General features: G+C 50.5%; 4 protein-coding genes across 4 annotated transcripts; 2 read left to right on the top strand and 2 right to left on the bottom strand.

Annotated features, from left to right (window-relative positions):
- Positions 1–1938: 1938 nt before the first annotated feature.
- Z518_04807 (uncharacterized protein) lies at positions 1939–2407 on the top strand (the record flags this gene model as incomplete). The annotated part of the gene is made up of 2 exons (XM_013418513.1): positions 1939–2021; positions 2065–2407. The coding sequence occupies 2 exons, from the start codon at positions 1939–1941 to the stop codon at positions 2405–2407; spliced, it is 426 nt and encodes a 141-aa protein (XP_013273967.1).
- Positions 2408–4213: 1806 nt separating this feature from the next.
- On the top strand, positions 4214–7265 carry Z518_04806 (uncharacterized protein; the record flags this gene model as incomplete). Its single annotated transcript, XM_013418512.1, has 3 exons — positions 4214–4536; positions 4784–5255; positions 5316–7265. The coding sequence occupies 3 exons, from the start codon at positions 4214–4216 to the stop codon at positions 7263–7265; spliced, it is 2745 nt and encodes a 914-aa protein (XP_013273966.1).
- Positions 7266–8609: 1344 nt separating this feature from the next.
- Positions 8610–9430, bottom strand: Z518_04805 (uncharacterized protein; the record flags this gene model as incomplete). The annotated part of the gene is made up of 2 exons (XM_013418511.1): positions 8610–9073; positions 9157–9430. The coding sequence occupies 2 exons, from the start codon at positions 9428–9430 to the stop codon at positions 8610–8612; spliced, it is 738 nt and encodes a 245-aa protein (XP_013273965.1).
- Positions 9431–14528: 5098 nt separating this feature from the next.
- Z518_04804 (uncharacterized protein) lies at positions 14529–15986 on the bottom strand (the record flags this gene model as incomplete). Its single annotated transcript, XM_013418510.1, has 1 exon — positions 14529–15986. The coding sequence occupies one exon, from the start codon at positions 15984–15986 to the stop codon at positions 14529–14531; it is 1458 nt and encodes a 485-aa protein (XP_013273964.1).
- Between the last annotated feature and the right edge of the window lie 3220 nt (positions 15987–19206).

The following is a 19206-nucleotide window of genomic DNA, read 5'->3' as shown; positions in this document are numbered from 1 at the left end:
AATTATGCAGAACTAGCCGCCAGAATGGCGAAACCAGAGAGGGAATGCTTTTTTCTCGAAACTTCTGAACGTCAGCCTTCGTAAACCACACTCTTTCGATGAAACCTTCAGTGTGCGCGTTCAAGATCGGCGTCTATGCATCGATAAGGTCTTGAGAATGGATTGTAAGAAGAGTTTCCCTGGATCTTGTCACATCGGTGCTGCGAGACAATGCGTTATTTAGCGCCGCAATCAGTTGAAGATAGATAAATTCAGCTTTTTGCATGGTAGAGGACATCAAAACATCTCTTGGACGACAATGCGAATCAGTAGACGACTGCGAAAGGGTAGAAAATCAGTAAGGAGGAATGGTGAATTGACCCAGCAACAGTAGTGGAACCATCGGTCTTTTGGCAGAAGACTGAGATTAGGATATGTACACACCCTCATTCGTGACCACATCTCAACCGCCTCGGAATTAATCTTGCCAACTTCGGGGGTGACTTTGAGCAAACACTAGCTGCAGCGCTGGAGCACTGGTATTTGCCATTGTGAGGGTCCTGCGTGGAGTTAATGGAAGGTGAAGGCTCTAATGCAGGGATTTCAACCAGGCTATCTCGAGTTCTAGAAACAAGATGTAGCGTAAAGAGTGAGAAGGGTGTGATCTGTAGCAGTCGAAATTGTGCCCCTGCGTTACCTTCGGTGCTGCTATCTTGGGCACATTGCCTGGTGATTTGGTCAAAGTTTCTAATAATACTAGTGTAATTTGGAAATACCCTCTTCCTTCGCCAGACGATCTGCCCAGTCTTGTCCAGGAAGACCAATGGAATTATAGGTGGTGGAGATGTTGGATGAGAACGGTAGAATGGCCCTGACAAATTCCAGATATCCAACCCGTGCCGGTCCCATCATGCTCCCTGTCGGCTCTAGGCCGACCTATGCGAGTGGATTGGAAACATCATTTCACACAGCTGTCCTCCTCAAAGCATCCGTTCCCTGAAGTCGGTGGATAATAGCAATGAGAACTAGCATGGCAAAGTAAATTTTCGACCTCAACATCCAGGTGCTGATGGCGTCCCTCATGAACATGAGATAGAGGAGGATACTGTTAAGTAATATTGTGAAAGTCAGAAGGAGAATTCGGATGAAGAAGTTAGCTGAATTTAGCATCGTCATCGAACCACCTGTAGTAGCTGCTGGCTGTGGATAGGGAGTGGGAAAACACTGCTATAGAGGACCGGGAAGTGTCCTTTTTATAGGCAGGTGCCAACGGACTGTGGTCCGAAATATCCATCCTGGACCAATCAGATTGCGAGTGAGGCCACAGCAAAGAAAAGAGCACAAAGCTCGATCCGCCGTGGTATCCACCTTTTCCTTTCCACACCAGAAAACCGGGGTGGAAATCAGTGTTGGCCGGGTTTCCGCCAAGCGAGCTTGGAGAAGTCAACTATGTATATTTTGGCAGTGGCCTGAGTCAGGGGGCTCGCCACCAAGAGATCAGCGTAGAGCGGGAAGCGTGACAGAGAATTCAGTATTCATTTCGTGCCCACATTGTAAGGAATCATGACCTATAAGTTGGCGGCCCTTAATGGGTAGCCCTACACTATATCGACTTGTGGCACTACCTAGCCTATTCTGATGCTATGCGGCGCTGAGCGGGCGTATGCGGGTTTAGGAGGAGATTGATGTCCCATCAATGAAAGACTTCTATTCTAGTCGATTCTCATCATTTCAAGAATAAGTTGCCAAAGGACCTCGATGTCATGATGGCGGCCATCAAACGTCCTTCAAAACAACAAGACATTCATGTCCTCTCTGCATAACCTTGGCCATGGTCACAACAACAGTATTTCTGATATCCTCTCTTGCTCTAGCGGCTCAATGGTTTCCCTTGGCCTCATCTCAAGAACTTCGGAACGGCCCTGCAGACCAGGAAGTTAAAGCTTCCATATCAATCATATGGGCCTCAACGTCCGCAACATGACAAAGTCCATGGACTTTTACGGGAAGGTCATCGGAATGCGTCATATAATCACAATACAGTACACACCCAGCTACAGCCTTACTTATATGGGCTTCGCGCAGGGTGGTCGGAACGGCACCGGCTTTCAGACTGGCGCAGAGTTGCTTCGGAAGAAGAACAACAGCGACGCATATCAAACTGTTCCATTTCGCCGACCCCGAAAACCCTCTTGTCGCAACTACAGAACGGACCAACACCTTCGCGAACATTGGTCTTGTCGTGCCTGATGTTCAGGCCGCTCAAAGCCGCTTCGAAAAGCACGGCGTCAAAATCATAAAGGCTCAAGTGGACGCGGTGATCAAGGGACTGTTGACTACGGACTTCGAGTATATCCTGTTTGTGGAGGACCCTGATGGCAATATGCTTGAGGTTGTGAAACAGGATGGATTTTGGGGTGCTGCTTAACTCAGCACGTACATTCTGACGTTCTATGGGCATGAGGCGGTACTCAGGCTACTAGTCAGCAGAGGTGCGGACGTCCACGCGAAGGACAAGGAGGGTTGGACGCCACTGTGGTTCGTGAAAGAGAAAGGGCACGATGCGGTTGTCAAGTTGCTGGCCGACGACCGTGGCCCATCATATCAACCAATTATATGAACGCCGAACCCGCCGTCGACCAGAGTTGTTGTTAAGGGGTCCACAGACTTCCGAACGTCCCTCCTTACAAGGTATCGGGTGAAAGTCACAGCTTTGTTTTGTGTCCGCCTTGCCATTTGCAAGGATCGCACCTGGTAGACTTCATGTTTTAAGAAGAACCTTTTTATCTTTCTCGTAGTAGACTTATTCACGGTTCCAGAGCCTTTCTGAGCAAGGAAGTATAGATGATAAGAGGAAGCCGATTTGTTGTTATTCAATGCTCAGCTACAGTTCCCCCTCTGGCCATATCTGTCATGGCTGCCCAGCCACTAGGAGAATATGCTGTTATCTTGCTAGTCACACCCTTACCCCTTGATCGATTGAAAGCGATCAAGTCGATATCAATAGATTAGTCAATTCAGTTAATCACATCGTCAAAGACCCAGTATCACGCTTGCCCGTCCACTGACTTGGCCAGTCTGATAATATCTCTTGTTCTTTCTGTTGATTCCCTCGTTGATTGTTTCATTCGTTGTCCATTTTTCCCCTTCATGTTGTCCATGATTCTCATTCCGATGTGGGCGTTATCGAGGTTGTCCAGTTCGTGAGCCCTCGTGAATTCGGAGAAGGGTAGGACAGGCAGAGATAGAGACGAGGGATAATTCAAGGCTTCGCGAACCTCGATCGATGTAATATGCGCCAGTTGCGTCGAGTTGGTGCAGCCTAGGACGAGCACGTCAATTCGGCCACATAGCGTTTGTCCATTACCATGACATGTGGGCTAAAAGTGGCTGGACAAGTTGCTGTCCAATGGCACCTCTTTTGTAAGACTCCATGATCCTGGTCTAGGACCACGACTAAACCTCGATGATGATGGAAATTCGCGATCATTGCCCCGGAAAGAGCGATCATAGGGTGATAGCGTAGAGATGTTCGAGCAAAGAATGGTGATCGTATCCGTTTCGAACAGGTGCAGATGCACGGCCAATTATGGTTATTTTTCAAATTGTTCCAGAGAAGGGAGGAGGATGTCCTTGAACTTCAAGGTCTATTATCCATCTCCTCAGTACGTTTTCTTGTTCGTGTGACAAAAGCTATTGTTGTTCTTGGGTAGGAGTGGCTGAAGACCAACCTGTATTCGTCGGCAAGGTCTTTCGGTCAACTTCGTGCGCCGCTGCGGCTGCGTGAAGAGAGGAATATCGGCCGTTTCGCATGGCATCAATAATTTGCGAAGTCGTATCCCTTGTCGGACGCCATCTGAGAGCAAATCGTACGAATTGGGAGAGTTGTCGAGGGTCGAACCCAAACACGGGTTAGTGATGCGAAAATGCATGGGCCAAAAGGGGGCTGAATGAGGGTGGACCTACCCCATGGTTAAAGCCTTTGGCCCCCCCTCCCGGATCAAGCGGCCCGCTCCGTTGAACCCTCTTTTGGCCCCTCCCAAGGCTGATTCATTTCTGAGACCTGCTCAGCATCATGAACAAGCTGCGCCAGAAGGCGGTGCTGCCTTCCCAGTCATATCCGCACTTGGGTGACTCAGCCTGTCTTGGCTGCAAGGTTTGAGGTATCGAATAAATTGGTCAATCTTTCCTTGGATTCTGAACTTTGAAGTGACCACTCTCTAAGAACAGCAAAATGGCGAACACCGCAGATGAAGTCCAACTACGCAGACTGTTGAGACGATATAGGGTGTTCTACGATCTTGATGATCGTCAAGCCCCGGTCCACGATGCTTACTTTGAGGATATTCAGAAGCTAGGCGAACACAACATTGATGAATACCGTTCAAATATCACTATTGAGTCCAGACAAAGACCCTGGAGGCAAGACATCCTCAGCCGAGCAAAGGCCATCAGCGCGAAGGCTCGTCGATGCCTCGAGGCGAATAAGAACGAAGCAAGTTGGCGTTTGAGTATCGAGTCGGAGATCCTCGCTCGCTTCAGCGTTGAGGTTGTCTGGTAAGCTGGGTCGGCACAACACGAACGTGTAGATGCTAACTAGTGTTTCGTCCTGAATGCTGCGCCCGCCTCTGGAGATCTGAATTGGAAGTCGCTTTAACTACTTCGGAAGGCAACGTCGAGGATTTGGCGAATAGACAGAAAACTCGGGTGGCTTGTCGATGCCCGTCACGCAAACGGGGAGAAGACCGGTCGGTGTTTCCTGCCAAAACAGACTCCCGAGTGCATTATCTAACACTGGCGAAAGCTCTGATGAAGGTTTAAATCCGCTTTTTGACGACCGGGCAGACGAGGAGATTGAGCATCCGAGTGAGATTGAAAAGATTCTGAAGATAGGGAAGAAACCCGATCGTTTAATAGGCCTCAGAGTCACGAGAAGATTGGACAGGATCCTGAATCAGACTGAAGGTCCACAAGGTGACTTGATCGGGGACTCGATCAAGACATCTCCGTTCAAGCATGGTTGCCAGCCACTTCTATTCCCCTTCATACTTCTGGAAGCCAAATCGGAGAAAAGTCCAGACGCGTTTTCGAAGATTAATCTACAGACTGGCTTCGCCATTCGAGCTTTGCTTGAGCTACAACGCAATCTTGCACACGCTACGGTTGAGAATCGGCAGTCGGGAATGAAGCCTCTCGTCTGGTTCTTATCCTATAGAGGAGAGAGCTGGCGTTTGTCGGGCGCTTATGTGGAAGAAAGAGAGGCCGAACCAAACTATGTAAGTGGCCGTTCCGGATCTGCTGCACCTTGGCTCTTGAGACTGATCACATCCCCGCAGCACATATTGCAACTTTGGGAAGGAAATATAATCTACGAACATCAGGCACTTCGCCTCCTTCTGATTCTTGATTATATATTCGACTGGGCACGAGATGTTTACCGTAAAGAGATTATTAGCAGCCTGTTGTCTTTGGCCGTGAACGCTTCACCCAGTCTCGCCGAAGACACTGATGTCTTCAGCACCTTCGATCAGTTAAATGATATTGGCGAAATGCCTGAACTAGATACAGACGATATTACGGAGCAGATTGAACCTTTTGGGGTCCCTCAGTTACTAAAGTTTTTCGACAATCAAGATATTGCTTTCCGCGACGCCAGATATATGCACCACAAAGTATGTGCTCTTCATGTCACATTAGCAAACCTCGACAAGTTTCTCTACTCGGTCAGGACAATGAAAGAGGCGAAATTGCTCGCCAGGAAACTGTGGAGATCAATTCGCGGTCAATGGACATGGTCTGTCACTGCAGAATGTCTCAATATTGTGGAAAAGCTGTGGACGGACAAAGAACGGGAGCTGCATGCCTTTCAAAACCCTGAACAGCTCTTTCTTGTGTCGTTTGCAGTCGAGTCTTACCTGGCACATGGTGAGCAACTGAGGCCCGGGCGTGGGGAACGAGCTGGCCAATGGGATCAGATTCATCGGCTCTCATACATTGCCATAGCCCACGATGCATTGCCAGCCTTAAGAGAGCGGACAAAACTCAGCCCTCGTTCTTTACAGGTGCGCATCGAAGATTGCCCCAAGGTGCCTACCGAGTGGGTTGTCGATCTGTTCGAGCGTATGCGGTTTGCGCCTGTAAGACAGAGTCTTGCGGCAGCCATTATCCGATCTAGGCTCGGCTCCGAATCTTACAAGAGCTCACCAGACAAGCAAGACGGCTTCGCAACATGCCCAGATGCACGTGGACGTGTCAAGTATTTTGCTCCAGCCCTCACTAAATCCGAAGGTTCGTCGGTTCTAAGTTCAGCGGAACTTCCTTGGGTGATATACAACCGTCTGAAAATTGGAATGACCGAGCCTTCGGAAAGCTTTCTCCGAGTTTCGCAACATTTCGGTAAGCACGACACCGACAGGACTTGCTCCAGGAGGGCGAACTGGGCGAGAAGAACACAAAGTATTCTTCGGAATTATGCTGCTGTGCTTGTGGCAGGAGTGGACGGCGATGATGAAAGAGTTTACTCGGTCCGCCATTGCGTTTTCGTCCTCGATTTGCCACCTATCAACGAAAACGAGAGAGGAGATACATCCAGCACAGCAGCAGTGCTTCCGCAAGTTCTGCGTACGTTCCTCCGAATCCGTTGGAACAGCGTCCCCAAGTATAATTTCAGGGATGTTAAGTGGGACAGGACGGAGGATTTGCATATTAGTCTCCAGATTCTGGAACATGTCTCGACGCAGTATCAGCTGGTTCATTCGCTTAATCCCCATGGGTCTCCTGGTGGTATTCCTGGCTGGATCAAAGAAAAACAAGCAATCCTCAGCTCATCGGAGAAGGCAAAGTGGCCATACGCCTTTTTGGAGACAATAGATGGCATCAAGCAAGTCGGGGAGTCATATAGTTTTGGTCAGATCCTGCAATATCTTATTGCAGCGTTTCAAAAAGTGATCAGAAGCGAAGAGGCACAGTCGAGGCTCCTGGAGGAACTGAATCGTCTCAAGCACGCGACAGAAGTTCTGAAAATGTCAGCTGCAGGCAATTCGAATGAACCTCCGGGAAAAGTCGATGAGGCAGACAGCAACAACGATTTCGCAACCGGCTCTGCCACTTCGAAGTCATCATCGACAGGTCAATCTCCCATTTGTTCACACGAAGTGATAGTCGTCGACGATACAGAAGATGACATAGAGGGACAAACTATCTGTTCGCCAGAGAGCAACATCGAAGAGGCCAATGAACCAGTGACCAAGAAGCGACGACTATATGATAGTGATACGGAGATGTAAGATATGCCGTTCAGAGAAGGGTTAAAGGGTGGGTGTCAATCTCATGGATGGTAGATACATGCACAGGGCACATACCTACACAAGATGCACAGACCTCGTGACGGTGCCTGGGTTGCTGCTGGCGGTGGACTTCGAGGAGGCTTGGGAAGACATGGCAAGACACCTTCACGGCCTGTCCCCAAACACGGTTCAAAATCGCTTTCGGAGGCCCCGAAACCTGAAAGCTCGATTTGATTTCAGCAGCCTGAAAGCTCAGGCGCATATGTATTGTGGCAATTCGTCGGAGTAACTTGAGGCCGTCGCCCCGTCTGGCAGTGGTTGGCGCATACTCAACAACAAGTTCCGTTCTGCGTCATATCCGACTTTCAATTGCAAATTCAAATGATTGTGGAAAGTGAACCATCAGAGCAGGGCTCCAGCATGTCCACGAAAAGCTTCGAGCAACTACCCAGCGTGTTCCATTGGTTGCACTATCGCTTTTGGCGGACAATTCAAAAGATGTTTCGAGCAACCCCGCAATGGTGTCAAACATAGTCTTTTATGTGGGTGAGGTGGAAGTTCCCGCTATCCTGTATCTGGACGATCGTCAACGCGAGCCGGATGCAACTTGTGTCAATCCAGTTAGTTACGAGGAGGCCCCTCGTGTCACGTGATTAGCCAAGCCCGCGTGATCCGGAAGATCTATAATCCGACACCTAATCACGTGCTCTAATTGGCTGACCCCATCGGATCCAATCCATGGACCGCCCCGAGCGGGGAGCTGAACACGTGATACTTGGCACTTGATCACGTGCGATTAACTAGAGCACTTAACGATCTGTTCGGGGGGTTGATTAACCAGGGCATTTAACTAGATCCGCTCAAAAACCCCCATCGGATCCAGTCTATGAACCCTCTTCGGGGGGAGGATTAGCCGGAGCATTTAACTAGATCCTGTCAACAACCAACCCCATCGGATCCAGTCTACGGACCACCTTCGGGGGTTTGATTAGCTAGGGTATTTAACTAGATCCGCTTAACAACTATCCCTATCGGATCTAGTCTATGGACTGCCTCAGGGGCCTTTGGCACTATCAAAGGCAGCCAAGCGGGGGTACGATTATTAGAAGAAATCGACGGGGAAAATCCATTAGTTGCATATAAGGGAGAAGAGTATTTTACTATCGGAACACGAAGGCCATTTCTATTTCGGCTGGATACTGGTCGTGCGGGAGCAGGGTCAACCTCGTCGTCGATGACTCTCGTTTTCTGGACTCCTCTATCTACTCCGACACCTACCTAATGCCACCTTGAAAGTCTCCCGGATTGGCGGGACAGGACGATTTCTGGCCTATACCTCGCCCGCTAGTAATCGCTTATCGAGTCGTTGCTGGACAATGATGGCTCGGATTGAGGTAGGCCCATTGGCGAGGACGGAATAGGCGGAGGACTGCTGCGGAGAGGAATATCACGCTCTTCCCGTTCAGTCCAGCCAACATGCTCGGGACGACGTCGTTCTCGATCGGCTAGGCGTGACTTGACCGTGTCAGATATTCTCACTCGAAAACGCTCGAAATCAAAAGGCTCTTCGAATAGGATACCTCGGAGTAACTTGATGCGGGACACTGCGACGTAGCTGAGACCCGCCACAAAATCACGAGCCGTGAGGTTCAGGACGGCCTTTTTCACCGTCATTCCTTGCACCTTATGGACCGTGATCGTATAGGCATTGGTGATGGGGAACTGTGTCCGAAAACAGCTGACGGCACCGTAGTAGAAATCTCGCCTCGAGCGAAAGATCGGCACCCAAGAATGGCCACCTTCGTCACCTAGAGAAGGCCCATCGTAGCCGTCAAAGTGGACGAGAATCGCGAATGGAGGGTCCTTCCGCCAATTCGCATCCGCCTTCCACTGGAATGTTCTCTGCCCTCTTGAGAAGACCGAGTTTGTGCAGTCCTTAATAGTTCTTCTAAATTTGGGGTGGGTGAAGGCTCGCCGCCGCCGCGACGAATAGATCGATGTTCTCTGCTAATTGCAGCTTGTCGTCGACGTGCATCTCTTTCTGCAGGCGTGTCTTGACTGTTGAGATTGCGAGGGAGAATAGGCCGAGGAGTTCGGCCGCGAGCTTTAAAAGTCACCGTCGGTTGCATAAAGCCAGGTTTGCGTTGTTCATGACCGGGGCTCATTAAAGGTGCCGTACTCCGCTTCTCTGATGTAGATACGCCTTCACGACATTCTATGCAGGTCACTGTAAGCCTTGTACCTCGCCTAGGTCTAAAGTCATCAATTGACTTAACTTGACCACAATGAGAACAGGTTCGGGTCTTCGATAAAACACTCGATTGATCAGGAATAGACAGTGAAGGGTCCGAAGGCTCAAAAGGGTTCGGTGGTTCTCCAGCGGGAGTAATTAACGAGGCCATATTAGCCCTCGATAAAGTAGTATCTTTTGCCAGTATTCTAAGATGAACGTCGGGCCATCACTTTCCGGTCATAAAGAAACGGTCTACCTTGCGCCGGGGAGATGTCGAGGCGAAGTTTGCGCTTCTGTTTCTGCTCATACTGCTTATGCTGATGTTCGTGCTCATGCCAGGTGCGCTCTTTTGCCGAACTGCTCGTCCTCGGGACTTTCTACTTCCTTTCCCTTCGACCCGGTCAGTCTTGCTTCCACTTCATGCATTCTGGCCTCACTCTCTTGCTCATATCTGAAGTTTTCATTAATTTCGGAGAACACTCTATTTCTCTGAGAGAGTCGATCGGCCAGAGTGTTGCCCGTTTGCATCGCGGCAAAGAACCGCTCGCTCGAATCGGTAGCCTTGAAGTGCCCTAGGCAGCCAAAGATGGTATGGCCGTGTCCTCGTGAATGGATAGCCCACAAATCAGGTTGCTTTTCATTTGCGCTGCGCATCACTTGAACAAGTGGAGCGTAAGCCGCACTGCTTCTGACCACCCCTAGATCGAAGAGGAGGAACAGGATCGGGTTCGCCATCTGAGTGAACACAAATTTCGTCGGCTTGCGATCAGAACTCGTCGCCTTCGATTTGCCCGAATCCGACTTGTTCGGGCTGACATTGATAAACTCCTCCCCGAAGATCTCTCGAGGTGTGGTGGCATTCTCCTTGTTCTTCACCTGTACTACGATGACTCCGCAATTCGAAGGGTCGAACGTCTCATCCTCCGTGCCATAGTACACCGGAATCAGTAGATCGTATGTTTCCTGGTTCCAACATAGCTGCATCGCAGCACTCCGGCGCAACAGGTCCCGACATAATGCAGGAATGTCCTCGGCGGTAAGTTGTGTATCAGTCGATAGAAAATGAGTGAAGTTCATTCTAGCTCCCAGTGTCTGCTCAGGTATCTTTCGAATTGAATCGTGATGATCGTTAGCATATAATGCCATGAGAAAGTCGCACACCGTAAAGGTTGGTGGAAATACTGGTTCACGAACCCACCGAACCCAGTCGTGTGCAAGGATCAACACTAATCGAGCATAGAGTTCTCCTTTGCGCCCCTTTTCGATCAATCCTTTCTCGAGAAGCACCATACAGAGCGTGGAAATGCTCAACGACCAGCGGCCTTCGATGCAGAGATGCTCCATTGCTGCCTTTGCCAACACTGGCTCGGATGGCGTCGTTGTGTCCATCATTCCCGTCTCGTGGTCCATAGATATGACCACTCTCATAAAGGAATTCACCGCCTCCCTTGTGAGGGAGAGAGTGGCGGGGTTCTGCCGGCAGACATCCAAAGACAGACGAAAGGACAGCGCAGCAAAGACGTGGTTCGAGTCGAGTGGATTGTACTCTGATTGTTGCTGGCCGCCCAGAAGCTTCAATTTGGCCACATCGATCATATTCTCTTGCTGACATGTATATGCATACCAGAGAGGCCTACCGAATAAGGCCATGTGCTCGAGGTCCGCAAACTTCTTTAACGACTTGACGAGCTCCTCTCTCCTCAGTATTGGATTCTGCATCCTTCGTCGGTCCTCGATGTCGAGCTGGAGACTCACAAATGGGGGAAAGCGCATCAGTTCGGCGGGCTGTGTAAAACTCTCACGAGCGGAACGGTCGCGACCGCCAGTTCGGATGATATTGTTCGGCGGGACAAGGTGTCCGATGAGAGATTCTGTTGAGAGGAAGAAGGACCACATACGAAACTTCTTCAGGCAACTGATAACTCGATTGAGCGCCACATAGAGTCCGGTGCGTGGTTCACCAGAGAACCCCTTTTCTATCAAACTTGACGCCTCGTCGAACACGATGACCAAGAGTGAGTTAGTGTCACTTACGTTCCGGCACTGCTGAATATTTTTGATCAGGTTTTCGGCAGCATTGAGGAGGCCGGTTAAGGGATCGAGGGGTTCTGTCCACGCCATTTCGAATTGACGACGAATGCTTGAGGAGCGGTCATCGCCGAACTTCTCGACCCAGGCCGGACTGAAAATCCAATCGTTGGCGATAGCCCGAGCTCTCTTAGCTACCGATTCGCAGAACTCGATGCGCATCTTGGAGCGTTGGTTCTGAGTGTCGTTAGCATCGGTAGCTGGTGCAAGCGGTGCCATCTCTGCGTGCCTGTCACCTGCAAGCTTTTCTAGAGTCATCTCGCTAAAGGGCTTGCTCTCCACCCAGATATTCACTGACAGGATCGAATTAGCGAGAGTTTGGTGAAAAAGCCATTAGCAATTTACATATCTCGAAACTGGCTTGGAGCAATGCTGCAGCGAGAGTGTGATTCCACGCTACGATCGCTCTCCTCTCCAGAAAATCACTAGATGTCCCCTGCAGGCTGGTGGGCTCGGGGATGTTGTCTGGCCGCTTCTCGCGCAGAAATGACAGTATCTCTTTATCAGGAGGTGGAAAGCCGGAAGTTCCAGGCTCACGGAGAGTGAAGTTGATCATGGGACAGAGTTGGCCGAAAGCATCCGCCAATCTTGATTTGCCCGTACCGCTGCTCTGAACGAATACCAAGGTCTTTGCGTAATACTTGCTCACATCGAGTAGCTGGTACCGCCGAATGAGGTCCCGCAGCGCAATTAGGGAGTGCGGAAAATAGACATTGTTCCAATCTTTTTGCAAAGCATGGAAGATAGCTCTTTTCTGAGGGGAGGTCAGTACGTGGAAGGCGGGATTGTTCGTGTTTGACTCCTCCTTCTTAGCCAGATTCGGGAATAGCTGTTTGTACTGTTTTGGATGGTTTTTCTTCAGCCAGCTCTGTAGCTCTTTCATAGTCATATCGTTTAGCTCCTCGTCGTACTCCTTAGGGTAGTTTTCCTGAAGCCAGAGATGCAGGTCCAACTGTCTTATATCTTTTCGCTCCTCTTTCGCTATAATGGGCTCTACTTGGGAGGCTTGAAAGCCTAACCCGGCGTGCCCTGGGTTCGGTTCCGAAGGGGTGCTCATCGTGATGCTACCTAGAATAGCTGGACGTGACGGGAAGAGAGGCGAGGAGGAGAGTCCTCGGGGGAAAGTTGGGGGAGGTATTGAGTGGGAGTGGCAGGCAACAGCGGCGGCAGAGCTGATGAACCAGGCGATGAGAATATGCCTTGATCGATTCTATTGAAGATGAAGGCGGTGGAAGAGAGTTCAGTCTGTTGAATGATTGATTTGACTGATTTTCTGTTCGAATGAGTAAAAAGGTTGAGGGATCGTATTGCCCCAAGTGACGCGGCGGGAGTGACACGGCGAACACAACACGCCAAGCCAGGAAACACCGCGGGAGTGACGCAACACACGTGACACAGGGAAATTCCGCCTGTCTGCCCGTGAGAAGAATTACCCAGGGGATCAGTTTTGTTCACGTGACTTAAGCCGTTTCTGATTGGCCCACGAAAATGCTAAATCACATGATCTCGCGGTACGTGCGCGCCTTCGGATTTCCTCGACGCGTTTGCACTCCTCTTCCCTCCTGTCATGTTCGACGAAGATACGAAATACTGCTCGGCCCGTCCCCAAAGGCGCCCCCTCTCCTTCTTTCTCAAAGATGCCGCCGCCGCCCCCGGGAGCAAGGTCTTTTCCACCTGTATTGCCCGCCGTGACAAGTCCAGAAAGTGGAGGGCTCGACAGCCGTCACGGTCGACGATCCCGTCCAAGAGGCGTGCGACACCGCTCATAGAAGCTTCTACACGTCTAGAGTTGCCTTCTCTTCTCGAACGGGCGTCGGTGGTGGAGAGCGCGCCGGGCGGCGAGGGGAGGATCGAAGGTGGATAAGGTTGAGGAGGCAAGGCAGATTTTGAAAGAGTCGGGGGGAGGATAATCCAGGAGAAAGTGGGGGCCTTGATGCGGCAGGGGGGGATTCAGGCGTTGTCGGGTGTAGGGCGACGGAGGTGAAGAAAGACAACAGGTTGGAAAGGAGGAAGAGAGGGATGGGATGGGAGACGAGGTTTTTATAGATGTCAAAAGCGGCGGCGTGCCCAGCCTGCGACCATACCCAAAGCGGGCGGGCCGCCTAAACCGTAGGCGGATTTTCTCAAGACGCAGCCAGGTCCCGCGGATCCCAAGGGCTCTCTTGCGTGATACCGCTCGCCTGGACAAGCTTGTGCTCTCTTGGGTTAGCGACATCCCTTACCAGTTCCGACCGGGAGGAGACTTGCCGTCCCCCCGGGAGAATTCCACATGGCAGCTCATTTATCCATCCAATATAACCAGGCCTTGATTGCTCTGCAGAGAGCGGGTCAGATCACTCCAACAGCCAGCTCTCAAGCCGAGGTTGCGACCCTCTACGCGGACGATCCTTATATGTATCGACTCAGAGAGGGAGAGTCGATCTGTGTGAACAGTGCCCAAGCAATAGCGAAGGTTTTAGCCGCAGCGTCCTCGATTGAGGCACGCTTTCTCCCAAGCTCCATCAGCACTGGCTTTAGATACTTGCCTGCAAGCAATCCAATGATCCGACAAACCACAACACTCCCGATGAATTCCACATTTCTGATGGCTTTGTGCGCGATTAATGCCTCTATGACGGCGGGAGAGTTCTCGTGAGGAGTTTGTATGTCAATAATGACATCACGGGCCAACTCTGGTTCCATGACTGCCTCTAAGAGGAGGTGATGAGTCTTCGGGTAAACGGCGATTTGCTGGGAGTGGTTCGGGACACCAAGAGTACTGATTGAATCAAATGTCTTTGCAGGGCTGTTGTTGTGGCCGCGGGAAGAGAATGTATGAGCTAACTAGAACTATCTGCTGATGAGCCTTTTTAGGGTTTCGAAGCAAAATGCTCAAACATTCATGCTAGGAGCACAGTTAGTATGGAGAGTTCAACACTAGTTGACCGGAGATCAGTCTGAACTTACTTGATCATGATACTCTTCGGCTCCAGATAAGCTTTCAGGCCTTCCTCCCCAAGTTCTCTGCCGATACCTGATTGCTTCATACCACCAAAGGGGGTTTGGACTTCGGGCAGGAATGGTGAATTGATGCTTACGCCACCTGTCTCGAGCGCGCTTGCGACACGAAGGCCCCGTGTTAGCGAAGAGGTGTAAATGTTGCTCGCCAGTCCGTAAGCGGTTGCGTTGGCCAACTCGATAGCCTCTTCCTCCGTTTTGAACGTTTTGATGCTCATCACGGGTCCAAAAATTTCCTCAGTCCAGATTCGACTTCCCTCGTTGGGGTTCCTGAATATTGTTGGCTCAATGGCATACCCTCTGTTACCTTTCCTCCTTCCTCCTGTTATTAACTCGGCATCATCCTTGCCAATGTCGATGTATCCGGTAATCCGATCGTACTGAGCCTTGTCAACAACAGGGCCGTGTGTGGTGGTTGGGTCGAGAGGATTAGCTCCGAGTCGCTGGTTTGCCGCCTCAAATTGAGCCTTTACTGCTTCTTGAAACTTCTCGGCAATGTCCTCTTGTACCAAGACTCTCGACGAAGCGACACATATCTGACCACTATTCGCAAGAAAGCCCTGGGCAACGCCTCCGACAGCTGCTTCGAGAGGAGCATCGTTAAAAACGATGGCTGGTGATTTTCCACCAAGTTCTAGGGTGACACGTTTCATGTTTGACTTCGTGGCGGTAGCCTGAACTGCCCGTCCGCCACTGACCGATCCCGTAAAGCTGATTTTGTCGATGTCCATGTGACTAGCCAGTGCTGCACCAGCCTCACGATCGCCTGTAACAAATTGAACGACTCCTGGCGGAAAGCCTGCTTCTGCGTAGAGAGGAGCAAGTCCAAGAACTCCTAAAGGAGATTTCTCCGACGATTTGAAGATAAACGAGCAACCCGCCGCCAATGCAGGTGCAATCTTCCAGCCGACGTATAAGAACGTGGCGTTCCAGGAGGCAATTCCAGCACAGACACCGACAGGCTCGTAGCGGACCAGTTTGTAAGTTCCATTGTCCTCGGGAAAGGTCTTGCCGGCAATCTTATCAGCCCAGCCCGCATAATATCTGTAAACTGATACCATGGCAGGAAGGTCAAAGTGCGTGATCATGCTGATGGGTCGGCCGGTGGGTAGAGATTCTAGGCGGGCCAACTTCTCAATGTTCTGCTCGACTAAGTCCGCGAATTTGAGCATGGCAGCAGCTCGTTGTGCCCCGGTGAACTTCTTCCATGGTCCTTTCTTGAGAGCCTGTCTCGAAGCAGCTACAGCAATGTCGACATCTTCTGCCGTGGCACAGTGAACCTCTGTCGCCACGGTGGACTCGTCCCACGGATTGTATAGTGTTAGACGGCTCGTGCCCTTAGACGGTGCAAATTGACCATTGATGTATAATCTGGTCTCAAACTGCGAGGAAGTATCTGCCATCGTGAATGGTGGCAGGTTTTCGATGTACGGGGTCTTGGGTCAGGTGTACTCTGTAACAACAGGTAAGAAAAAGTGAGAGAAGAAGAGATGTTGTTGGATAGTAATATGGCCGCGGAATAGACGCGCCTCGCCTATTCCGTGTCGCACCATATACACGGAATTGAGTCTGGGCGTAAATTTGAAGAAGCTGTCTTAGTCAGATCCACAATTGTAATATCTCGACGGAAGCCTTCCGACAAGATACACTTTTCGCGGAGATAAGGCTTTCTGCCGAGGTATGCTGGAGCATCATATGAAATAGCTGCCGTCCATACTACAGCTAGTGAAGATGGTTATACCAGAGTGACGGTTCCCCAGATGAACACAGCTGTTCGTCCAGGATCTCCCTTTCGTGGCAAATGACGTTGTCCGTCGAAAGCAAGAGCCTCCTCGCGAAGTGGCTGACAGTAAAGGAATAGAGCGCCTTGAGGTGCATCCGAATACGAGAAATTGAACGAGTCAATGGTGTCGTGCTCTTAGATATTGGCGCAAAGGGCCCTGAAGGCGGCGAGCGGGGCGGCTTGAAGCTGGCTAAAGACGGTCGTGTATGGTTCTGTCACCCCTGTGCAACGACACTTGCTGAACATATTACTCCCAGACCGTCCTCATCCCTCGGCCTTCAGATGATCCTAACGGTCCACCGAACTGGTCTGAGACCAGTGGCTGTACGTGCGCCTCGGTTGATATGTGGCTGTCTGGAGCCGTTAATCTTAATCGCTTACTGGAGTTGTGGCCCAATCTGGCTTCTATCATATCTCTATGGGGACGAGAACGACTTCTGTTCTGGCTGAACTCGATTCGCACTTGCTTGACGTTAAGGTATTCTTAGTCCAAAACCTGGCTGGATATTACGGAACCCGCACTCTCATGGGCTTCTGCTTCTCTCTCAATCTAACGGCCGGACTGGCTACTATCCAGGATACTTTCTTCTTCCATCAACAGGCCCGGAAGATTAGCATTGGGACCGCAATGTTGCTTACTTCTCCCTACTTCGGCCCTCTTTCGGCTCCTTGATTATTACCAATACGAAAAGGTAGCGAGCACCTTACTACTCGACAACGTTCGAACTCAGCGGCTTGACCTTGGTCCTTTGCATTCTTGTGAAACAATACGTTTCTAAACACAGCGGGATTTTCAAACCAGGGGCTCGATTAGCGCCTGTGTATCCTGCGCATCTCCTGATGGTGGCCGTCTCATACTCCTCGGCCAGACTTTTGGATCATCTCCTTCATTGGGTATGGTTCATATTTGGGTGGGGATTTTCGTGGTCAGACAAATGATTGTAATCATCCGGCTGACGGCTTGTGCTCTGGATGCTACCCAAGTGCTCCAGGCCAAGTGTCCGCGCTCATAAATGCTGCCCGACTTTTTAAGGATTGTCGGCCGGCTATTTTCAGCTGAATTGGGGATTGAAAGTAGGATTCGACGTCTCATTCGGAACCCGGGCCGCCCTTGCGGGGCCATCGGTTTTGATATTGATCACCCTTCATGTGTGGGACCGGAAAATGAGGGCAAGAGGCGGAGTTGATATGATCCCATATTCGGACGCACCTCGCCTTCTTGTGGCTCTTACTGTGCAGGAGTCGGTATTTTAACGTCTCATGAGCTTGATGCTTAACTGTACAGAAACGGACTCCGGCTGACGGATGATGGGGAAGGCCTCCCGCCATAGCACCGCCCGAAGGTCGAAAGCCACTTTACCTCTTCAGCTCGCAATGTAGACTTGTCGGTTGGCTTCAAAGTCTTATACTCCGCTTGAACACTCCCAAGCCCGAAAAGCCAAGGACGCCAAAGGCTGGCATCAGGCTGAAAGTGGCCGGACTTGGAATTTTAGTGGACCCCCGATTGGCCCAATCGTCTTAAAGGGGCTAGGCAGGGGGGAATATTCTCGGCATGTAGGAAGGAGATATGCTCACTGGACCCCATAACGGGGCACTGGATACTGGTCAACAGCAAGGGAGGTACCTGAACCCGCCAATTTTTACCAGTAGTTTCAGGTACCTCGCCTTCGGTTGAACAAGGCTCGCACAACTAGGCTTAATTGGTGTTTAGCGGGTCGCTGTGGTATGAAGGTCGCCGTCAGGAGTCAAATACAGTAGTTGGCATGATGTAAAGCTGAGGTTGTTACATTAATCTAACTTCAATGCGTAAAGTTGCCGCTGAGATGATCAGAGGTGCTTCTGCTGAGTATAGAAATTCATTCTTCGATTGTCAGGAGACAATGGCTACACGGCAAAGTCTAATTGAATGTCCCTACACAAGGAGCTAGGGGCCCATGATGTGACCTTTGATCGCAGCATAGGCGGATATAGTTATGCAGCCCATGTGACCTGGTTTTTCTTCCCAGTGTGAATTTTGAGAACGCGGATTGAATGACTGTTTCTCATTTGAGATGGACGTTGCCTACTCATGTGTGCTCACTCAGATCTGGGTGTTTGAGAAAGGTCTAATCCTCTCCATCGAACATGAACCAGCTTAACTGACGATCTCCGCCAGACCGTAGGTGTTCGACGGCGTCAAGTTCCCAGGATTCCCGGTCGTCGAACCGTGGAAAGCATAAGAAGCAAAATTCCTGAAAAAAGGCTTTCTGCTTTCGAACGGGTCTTGTAAGATGTTGCTGGGTTGTGCCTATTGTCTAATTAAGCAGTGTCAGAGAGGTACGATAAAGGACCGGTGTAGTAGACTCACTGTGAGGATCGTGATAATAGACCACCTTTATCCTCGACGGATCTGAGGATCGGGCGATGCGTAAGCCGGTAGGGTGTTGGTTTCAAACCCTGTAGGAGCTGATGTGATGTGAGTGAGAGAGGAATGCAAAAACAAAATATTGAATGTGGTTGCACAAGCAGGACAAAGCCTCGCTCGCAACGAGAGCAAATGCACAGCAGAACGCCCGAGACCGAACCAGTATCACTAGGATTTGGTTCAGGGTCGAAGATTCAGTGGAGAAGACCTGTTGCGATCATCCAAGATTTATATACCTTTGAACAAGGTGGCATTGTTTTCCCAGCGACAGTGTGACGGACGCTACTAGTACTAGTATGCATACCAATCAAGGGGCGGTGGATTCTTCTGCCTCCGAGTACCTGCAAAATCCTCAACTCAAGTCGAAACTTTGGCCTTTTCTTCTATGTCACAAGAGTCCAAATGTATTGCGCATGCTAACAGATTCCAATTTGTC

Source organism: Rhinocladiella mackenziei (genome assembly GCF_000835555.1).
Source record: "Rhinocladiella mackenziei CBS 650.93 unplaced genomic scaffold supercont1.3, whole genome shotgun sequence".
NCBI lineage: Eukaryota > Fungi > Ascomycota > Eurotiomycetes > Chaetothyriales > Herpotrichiellaceae > Rhinocladiella > Rhinocladiella mackenziei.
The sequence above is the reverse complement of the archived record's forward strand: the minus strand, read 5'-3'. Positions and strand labels throughout refer to the sequence as shown.